At 32.8% G+C, this 10,405-nt stretch overlaps 1 protein-coding gene across 1 annotated transcript; it reads left to right on the top strand.

Annotated features, from left to right (window-relative positions):
• Positions 1-5,626: 5,626 nt before the first annotated feature.
• Positions 5,627-9,731, top strand: LOC140882186 (homeobox-leucine zipper protein HDG11-like). Its single transcript, XM_073288007.1, has 10 exons — positions 5,627-6,324; positions 6,524-6,641; positions 6,735-6,923; positions 7,017-7,487; positions 7,592-7,693; positions 7,776-7,988; positions 8,080-8,260; positions 8,351-8,619; positions 8,698-8,787; positions 8,892-9,731. The coding sequence occupies exons 1-10, from the start codon at positions 6,203-6,205 to the stop codon at positions 9,297-9,299; spliced, it is 2,163 nt and encodes a 720-aa protein (XP_073144108.1). The 5' UTR covers positions 5,627-6,202; the 3' UTR covers positions 9,300-9,731.
• Positions 9,732-10,405: the final 674 nt, after the last annotated feature.

The following is a 10,405-nucleotide window of genomic DNA, read 5'->3' on the forward strand; positions in this document are numbered from 1 at the left end:
ATTTAATGAAGTTTTTGGGGTCTCAGCAGTAACAGGTGAGGGGGCTGTAATATCTGGACAATGGTTGGCATGAGAATTAAGGTTATTGAATATTGTTTCGTCTCCTGCCTTGCTATTTTGTCCATAATAATTCAAATGTTGTCATTTTGGTGAGCAGTGTACATTTTTAATTTTTTAAAAAACGTAATGTACTCGAATCACAATAACGCAAAAACTCCTATAAGATAGTTTTTTGAGTCAATTTTGTAAGACGAATATCCTAATCAACTTGACTCATGAAAAAATATTATTTTTTATGTTAAAAATATTACATTTCATTGTAGATATGAGATGATCTATCCGTCTCATAGTATAGATCTGTGATATCGTTTTACAAAATATAACTATGACAATAATATGTTAGTGAGAAACTTATAAGTGGGAAGAGCACGAGCGGAAGAAATTAAGTTGTAATTCTTTAACGAAATTTGTGGGAATAATTTTTTTTTTTGGAAGAATAATAAATGATAGTATATGTATATTTTTAGGTAAATTCGGAACCTGATAGAAATGACACATTTGACATTGTAGTAAATGATTTAGTGGGCATAATTATTTTTGAATGGTAGTAAATGGTCGGCTTTGGACGCATACTTCCAACCAATTTAGAGGTTGTTTGGGAGAGCTTAAAAGCTCTTGCAAACAACTTATACGCTGTTTTAGAGCTTTTAAGCTCTCAAATTTTATTTGGCAAAATTTTTTAAAAACAGCTTATAAGCTGTCAAAATAAACTGTTTGACAGCTTATAAGTTGTTTTTAAAAAAGTAAGAGGAGGTACTTTTTTCAAAAAGATCTTATTTTAATATTCTATCTCCCTAAAATATCCTTGAATATTTTCATAAATCTCCATCATATCCTCCACTCATTAAATATTAAATATTATTTTTAAAAAAATTACAAATCACATAAATTTTTCTAAAGTAAAATATTAAAACAATGTTATTTTTTAATATATGTTTATTCTAAAACTATTTTCGTATGTTTATAACTAAAAATTTTATTTTCATAGAATTATACTTTTTTTGGTAATTTTGACAATAAAAAGATCTTATAATACCAAACATATCAAATCTTTAAGTTGTTTAAAATAAGTTTACTCAAACACTTTAACAGCTTATTTTTAAAATAAGTTCTAACAGCTTATAAGCTCGTAAAATAACTTTTAAGCACTAGGAGCTTATAAGCTCTTTTTAATAAGCTTAATGTCATTTGTTATCTGTTACCGTTAATTCTATTAGAAATATACCATGTGACAAGATGTTTTTACCTTCAATCGTAGAAGAATGCAACATTCGTTTTAAATATAAAGATCATATATTTTTTAAATCGGCTCAAATATATTATCAAATTTTCATATTTTATGTTATTTTATCTATTAATATATCCCTATCATTAAATACATTAACTTTTTTCAATTTTTTTAATTTTATCGAACATTAAATTAATAAATAAGTATAAAATTGAAAATATTTTCTAAAATTTTCATTTTCTAAAATTTTTTAATATGTGTAAAAAAAACACACAATCCTAAATATATGTGACAGAAAAAAATTGTCTTCCCATCATCATAAAAAAGAGTTTATTTTGGTCTTTTAAGCATGTAAATCAGTGATCGTGTAAAGCTTATGAAGTGAGGATCAACCTCTTATTTTCGCGATCATGTTGAGTCATGGAGGTCTCGATCTAGTTTTTCTCGGACTTTGTTTTTTTCTTAATAAACGGACGGATATTTGTATAAATCTAGTATTTTCTATGGTTTTATTTTTTTTATTTACTTTTTAAAATGTACTAGGAGTATAAATTTGTTTAGATGATTATATTCAATTTGTGTAGGTGTTGGAAATGGGAAGTGCACGTAGTTTCATGTGAAAAACCCAATAATCACCAAAGATGAAAAATTTTCCGACCATTAAGATGCATATTGGAGGCTAACTTGGGGAGGTTCCCACTAGGGGTATTCTAGTAAATCGCCTTAAAATCCTATAAGTTTAAAGTCATGTCAACTTTTTTCATAGGGATTTTCTAGTCGAATCACAAGAAATTGTGAAAATTATTTTAAAAATAAAATCAACTCTATTTTCTCAAAAAGAAATAATTTTTTTAAAAAAGTAAACTATTGTATGAGTACATGAACCCGAGGGTGTCTTTAAAATTGTGCATTCAAGCAAGAAATATTAATATAGTTATGTAATTATCTCTACATAGCTAGGCTAGGGTGGTATAAATGGTTATTATGACTAAAATTCCTATGAAGTTCAATAGGTTTTAAATTTTGGAGAAATTAATTTTTGATGATTGTATCTTGAAGTTTGAACCCTTACATAATATTTCAAAAGCTTTTAATTTCATTTACACACTCAATCAAAAATATTAATTTCCATATAATCATTAATATTCAATTATTAACATTTCAATCAAATGCGTTCCCATAATTGTTGTTTTTTAAAGAAGATTTATAGGCACTAATACTACCTCAAAAATTCCATCAATCCAAATAAAAAATATTTATGATGTCCTCAGTTGATACCTTAAAATTTATTACACCAAATTAAAGATTTATTAGCTTCTAAAATAATTTATTATTACACAAATCCATGTGATAATTTCTCATATTGTTGTTGGATTGGATTTATCCGTGTTTTGTCCTAATTGATCATAAATCACCAAGATTTAAAAATTAATATATGAATTTTGAAGTCGCAACTATTGATGTTTTGCAATAAAGATCTAATGGTTATTATTTTAAAATTAATTTATCACATGACAATGTGATATATTACAAAAATATTTCAGTCTCAACTCATATTTAAAGTTTTGATTAATAAGTTACCCATTCATTATTTCATTTATTAATAAATATGGTAATATGAAGCAACGTGTGGAATTTCAACAAACACATGAAAAACACAAAAAGCATCCACAAGAATCAACGGGGAGGACAAAATCGTCCTTTGATATTACTCCGCCGCCGGTAGCCACCGGCATTAATTTTCTCCGGTGAGCTTTGAATATATCTATATATTCACATTATTTATATTTATATTTATGAATGATTTTAAATAACTCAAGTCTTCTTCACGGTATATAAATTTCCTAAAATAATCTTTGTTTTTATGTTATGCTATTTTCCTAAAAAAATGATATAAAGTTCTAGGTGTTATCCCTAAAAAAAAAAGAAGAAGGTTCTAGGTGTTATCAATTTATCATATAAAAAAATCATATATAGTTTAAAAAGTTTGCCCGACTATTTCTTATTAATTTTCGGTATGATTCATGGTTCAAAATGAAAATACTTTCTTAGATATCAATTTGAACTTCGAAAACAAAAATGAACTTTGACTTTTCACTTTTCACAACAATATTTGAAAAGTTATTGAAAAAGGATATATTATATAGAAAATATAAAGAATGAGAATTGAAAATATAGTGTTTAAAAAAAAAAAGAGAATTGAAAATATAGAGTCAAAGCACGATAATAAAAAAATTTCTTATAAGATTGTTTCAACTTGAAAAAAATATATTATTTTTTATGTCAAAAAATATTACTTTTCGCCCGAATTATATATTGGATATGAGTATCGTCTCTTTTGAAACAGTCTCATAGATTTTTATTCAAATAACGTCTCCGACTTATATTTATGATAAAAATTAATAATTTTTTACGTCAAAAATAATATTTTTCACGGATGACTTCAGAAGAAGGTCCGTCTCAAAAAATTGACTCGTTAAATCATCACACATGAATTCTTACGATCGTGACTATCTCACAAAGAATCTGCTATATATTTTTTTAAAAGTGAATTATTCTTTCTATCAATTTTACCTCATATTATATTTTGCCTAAAACTATTTTTTTAATAAAAATTTAAATAATTTTCAAAACTATTTTCATAAAAAAAATAAAATTCACACATTACCATAGCGATGGTAGCGTATTACACGAAGAAACATTGAATAGCCCCTACCCCTCTTTTCTCCCTCTCTATTAATTACTTCCTTTTTATCCTTTCTCTCTCACCCACTCATCACTAACCCATATAAATTCGTCGGTTACAACTTATAATAACTAATATTCAAAAAAAATCGAAAAATATATATCTAGAAATTTGTTTAAAATAACATTTAGATAATTTTATCAACACATTAATACTTATTATTATCTCTTGAATTAGGAAGCATTTATAAATGAAATAACAACGATCATTTTCCCAAATATAATTGATGATATGCTAACATAAAGGTACTATTTATACACTATATCTACGATTTAATTTTGATTTGGTATGTGGCTAGATTCTACTTATTTTATGGTAAATTGCATATCAATTTTGAATTTTTGGATTTAACAATAACAAGAACTAAACCCCTAAAAAATTATGTTTTCTTCTGGATCCGTGTAGGTAGAGTTCAACCTACATTAAGGGTTTATCCTAATCATAAATCAAATGTCTTATAATTTGTCACATCAACAACATTGGTGTACTAACAATTACATCTTCCAAATATTTGAAAAATGTTTCATAATTTTTCGCAAGCAAATCGAAATTTTGTGTTTACTCTCCACAAAATACATGTAAAATATCATCATTATCCTTATTGTATATTATATTATAATACCAAAATAAGGAATTTTCCAAAGCGAGTGGCGGTTAAGCTTGTATTAATGAATTTCTGATTTCTGATTTTAAATTATTTGACTTGTTTGAATTTAAAAAATTCAAGTAAATTTCAAAGCATTAGTTTGATCTATCTATATGACATTATATTATATTATATATAAAGAATTTGTATGGTAGAAACAAAAAAAACACCAACCACTTTTTTTTATTTTTTTTCTCCAATATTGCGCTTATAAATATTACACTTTTTTTTTTTTAAAAAACTTTCAACATTTCAAATTGTATTTTAATTTCTCGATAATTTTTTAAATTATAACACAACCTTCATATAAGTATAATCAATTTAAGTGACAATACGACATTTTATTACTTTTTACAACTATAATATTAATATATTACTCATATTTAAATGTAAATCAAATTAATAAGAAAAAAAAGACTATATAAACACTTAGACGCCTATGACAGTGCACTAACTTCGAAAATAATTATGGTGTAATCAATTTACCTAAATCAAACACATCAATTAAAAATAAAGAAAATACACAACCTATTTTTTTTTAAGCTATTCTTTCAAACACAACAAAGAACAATCAATGACTCAAAAAACCTAAAGAACAGTAAAAAAAAATGCCAAATAAGCATAATCGAAAAAAGAAAAAAAAAACCCAAATAAATAAAAACAAAAGGCATAAAAATATTTATTTTACGTAGAAAATTGTAGATAGATTACACAAATTAATGTATGTTCCCAATACACACCATTAACTTTTCTCTCGCATACAAAATCTTCCCCCTGTGTCACGTTCTCTCTCACACAATGTAAGAACAGTGCATATATATATGTATGTATGTAAATGTTGTAGTAAAAGTGTGTGTACGTAGCAGTATAGCGTAGGTAGCCTACTGTTACAATTAATACGGTTCGTATTATTATTATTATGGGGCGTTGGCTATGAAGTCTGAATTCATCTCTCCTCCTTGATTTTCTTCAATGGCTCTTTTACCAATCTTCTTCCTCTCCTAAACTCCCTCTTCGTTTCCATATTAATAACTCTGTACATCTTCCTTCTCATCTGCACCAGACTCCAAATGCCAACCTCTCTCTGTTTTCTTTAATCTTCTTCCAAATATATATATTTGTGTGTTGTTTGTGTGTGATTGATTGTTCTTGGGGACCGTTACACAAGCCAAACTTCCAAAAATGGGAGCTTTGCTCGTGCCTTGACCAATGCTGACGGGAAAAATCCACTCCCAAGACTTGGTGTCGTTTCCGGAATCAAATCCCAGATATTCTTCTTCTTCTTTTATTGTTGCGGATTCATTTCTTGGTCTCTAAAGGGATATATTAATTTGTTGGAGGGATTCTTGTTGGGATTGGGAGTTAATGTTGTTTGTCCGCTGAGTAGTTATTACGGTGTATTATGGGAATTGCTTGTAATCTGGTGGAGATTCTTGAAATCGGTGTGTGCGCTTTTGCTGATATACATCGAGGCTTTTGCTGCTTCTGAGGCTGAGGAGAGTGGAAAAGAGTCGATTTTTGGATGGAGTTCAGCAGCGGAGGCGGCGGCGGAGATGGCTCCAGTGGCGGCGACGCCTCCGATCCTCACCGGAGGAAGAAGCGCTACCATCGCCACACGGCCAACCAAATCCAGAGGCTTGAATCGTACGCTGTTTTTTCTATTCTACATACATCCGCTACAGAAACTCCATGCACAAAGGCCATGATAGCTATAAAATTGATTAAAATTTCTCATCTGGGCCCGAAAAAATTTTGTTTTTTTTGTCTTTTCTTGCAAATGAAAGATTTTTGGAAGTGGGTTTGATGTTACTGAGGTTTTTGTGCGTGATTTGTGTGTGTTCAGGATGTTCAAAGAGTGTCCCCACCCAGATGAGAAGACAAGGAATCACTTGAGCAGAGAGTTGAGTTTGCATCCTCGGCAGATCAAATTTTGGTTCCAAAACAGAAGAACTCAGATGAAGGTTTTTTTTTATTAATTATGTTAGCTGTTTTCTATGTTGTTGTAATCTTCAATATTATGGTTGATTGAAATGTACTTTGTGTTTTTGCCTTAGGCACAACATGAAAGAGCAGATAACTGTGCACTTAGGGCAGAAAACGATAAGATTAGGTGTGAAAATATAGCAATCAGAGAGGCCCTGAGGAATGTAATCTGCCCCTCTTGTGGAGGTCCCCCTGTTTCTGAGGACTCGTACTTTGACGAGCAAAAACTGCGAATCGAAAACGCCCATCTAAAAGAAGAGGTTCATTTGATTCTCCATTCTTTGTTTCTTGGTTGGATTGATTATGTTTTGCCCGTGTTTTCGAAATTTTGACACCTTACTTCATTTTCGTAGCTCGACAGAATTTCTAGCATTGCAGCAAAATACATTGGGAGGCCTATTTCACAGCTGCCACCGGTGCAGCCTATTCATGTATCATCTTTGGATTTGTCGATGGCGAGTTTTGGAAGCCATGGAATTCCTGGCCCTTCTCTTGATCTTGATCTTCTTCCCGGAAGTTCTTCGAGTGTGATTCCGAATCTTGCCTTCCCTCCGATGAGCATTTCGGATATGGATAAGTCCCTCATGGCCGATATTGCGGTCAATGCAATGGATGAATTGATTAAGCTCTTGCAAGCCAATGAGCCAATCTGGATGAAGTCCACTGCTGATGGCAGGGAAATTCTTAACCTGGAAACCTATGATAGTATTTTCCCAAGGTCTAATAGTCACTTGAAAAATCCCAACATTCGGATCGAAGCATCGCGAGATTCAGGTGTTGTGATAATGAACGGTTTGGCATTGGTCGACATGTTCATGGATGCGGTTAGTTTATTGAGTTTATTTTGTTTTGCCATAAAAAAAACCATATTATTCAACAAAATAATCCTTTTCGAATAATCTTGTGCTGATTTGCTCTAAAATGCCAGAACAAGTGGGTGGAATTGTTCCCTACAATTGTCTCAAGGGCAAGAACCATTGAAGTAATATCATCCGGAATGCCTGGAGGCCGAAGCGGCACATTGCAATTGGTAAAAAAAGAAACTAATCTCATCTAGGTTAATTTGTAAACTTAATTCATTTTTCTTCTCAAATTTCTTCTGTTTGTGGCAGATGTATGAAGAATTGCAGGTTCTTTCGGCCTTGGTGCCGACTAGGCAATTCTATTTCCTCCGGTTCTGTCAGCAGATTGAACAAGGCTCGTGGGCAATAGTCGATGTTTCCTCTGATATTCCTCATCAAGGCAGCCAATTTTCTTCTTCATGTAAAGTTCACAAGCTTCCTTCTGGATGCCTGATACAAGACTTGCCTAATGGTTATTCAAAGGTCGTTGAGTGTACTTGATACGTGTTTTTAGTATGTCATGATGTGTTGCGAATTTGTTTATAAGAACTTTTTGTGCTTTCACTATCATCAGGTAACTTGGGTGGAGCATTGGGAAATCGAAGATAAAGCTCCCATTCATAGGCTATATAGGGAACTCATTCAAAGTGGATTAGCCTTTGGAGCTGAAAGATGGCTTTCGAATCTTCAAAGGATATGCGAAAGATTTGCTTGCTTGATGGTTACTGAAAATTCGAATCGTGATCTTGGAGGGGGTAAATCCTTCTAAAGTTCTTCCATTCTTTTGTTCGAAGTTAGATGTTTTAGTAACAAATATTGATCTTTACAAATGTCTCTGTTTATAGTGATTCCATTGGCGGAAGGCAAAAGAAGCATGATGAAACTTGCCCAGAGAATGGTAAACAACTTTTGTTCAAGTATAAACCCTGCTAATGGCCAACAATGGACCACGAATACGGGGTTGAATGAGTTTGAGGTCCGAGCGACACTTCACAAGAGCACCGATCCTGGCCAGCCAAATGGTGTGGTGCTTAGCGCAGCCGCCACTATTTGGCTCCCTATACCTCCACAGAATGTGTTCAATTTTTTCAGGGATGAAAGAACTCGACCTCAGGTAGTTTTCTGACCTTTTATAGATCAGAGTTTAATGTTCAAATTTCACTTTGATCTTACATTTTGTTTAATGTTTCAGTGGGATGTCCTGTCAAATCAAAATCCAGTTCAAGAAGTTGCTCACATTGCAAATGGCTCTCATCCTGGGAATTGCATATCAGTTCTCCGGGTAAATAATTTTCCACTATCGACTTTGTTCGGTTCATAGTTGATTTGTGCTCAAACCACTTGAAACTGACGTATGAAACAATCCACGAATTCTTGGAAAATCAGGCCTTCAACACAAGCCAAAACAACATGCTGATACTTCAAGAAAGCTGCATAGACTCATCTGGTGCACTTGTCGTGTACTGTCCCGTCGACCTTCCAGCCATCAACATAGCAATGAGTGGCGAAGACCCTTCATATATCCCTCTACTGCCATCTGGTTTCACTATTTCACCCGATGGCCAGCCCGACCACCTCCAAACCAGAGGAGGCGGGGGTGATGGTGCCTCGACCAGCTCGAATCCTAGCGCTGGTGGGAGGTCATCAGGTTCACTCATCACCGTCGTGTTTCAGATACTCGTGAGCAGCTTCCCATCAGCCCGAATGAGCCCCGAGTCAGTGACCACGGTTAATAACCTTATCAGCAACACTGTACACCAAATTAAAGCCGCCTTGAATTGCACAACTTCTTGATACTAGAGGGTACTGCTAGTGTTTGTATACCGTCTTATAAAGACCGTTACGGATCAGGAAAAAGAAAAACATTTACAGCCCCTCCAGACTGTCTTTGATGATATTGAATGGATGAGGGAACTATCTTTTGGTTAGTTGGAGAATTTGAATGCACCTTAGTCCTCTCATCAATACTGAAGCTGACTTATCAGCTGCTGCTGTTGCTGCTGCTCCCTGCCAAGACTCATTACAGTTTACAACTTCTTTTTACCGTCGATTTTTTTTTTTTTGTTGAGGGATTTGTACTTTAATTTTGTTGGCAGCCCTTTATTATTTTACTCGAACGAGTAGTCAAGAACGCACCATTCGCGACTTCCCTGCTTAGACAAAAGCAAGAACGTCGTATGGTTCGGGTATTGACTTCTGTTAGTCGACCAGATTGGATTTCCTGTGGAATGAATTTAGCTAAGAGTTTTTCATCTACGGTCTTGTTTTGATTTTTCTGAGTGAAAGTTTCATTTTTAAGTTTTGTGGTCCATTGTAGGAATAAAGAGGCCACGCATGCATGAGTTTAAAGTCATGGCAGTGGGGTAATTAATAAAAAAGACAGACTTGGATAGCTTGATTGTTATTTTTATAACAATAACTTGAACAAGTAGCAAACCGAGTTGAACTCAAGCCTCGACTTTAAATATTTTTTATTTTTAGTTGATCGGATTTAAAATCGAGTTGAAGCAAGGGTGTTCTGTATTGTGTTACGATATGGTTGGATAAATATTTTAATGACAATGAGTCGAATCGTTTTTAATAATTTTCGAAAATATTCGGGCTCGAGTTTCCCCAAGCCTACTAGCCTCGAGGTCACATTTCAAGTGAAAGAATATACATTTTACGTTGGGTGGCCGAAAGTGACCGTGGCGCTTAGGATTCATGCTCAAGAAGAATCTTTATTCAGATGATGTGAGTCTCGACCTAGCACCTATACTTTGGATATTTACTTTAGTTTTTATATATATCAATTTTAATATGTTGACCATCCACCGTGTCCATCTCTGTGCCTACCAATGTGAGGTGAGCCACCGAGTTTATTGCACCAAACCTCCCTGTGAAATATCGAAAATACACAA

Source organism: Henckelia pumila, chromosome 2 (assembly GCF_033568475.1).
Source record: "Henckelia pumila isolate YLH828 chromosome 2, ASM3356847v2, whole genome shotgun sequence".
NCBI classification, from domain to species: Eukaryota; Viridiplantae; Streptophyta; class Magnoliopsida; order Lamiales; family Gesneriaceae; genus Henckelia; species Henckelia pumila.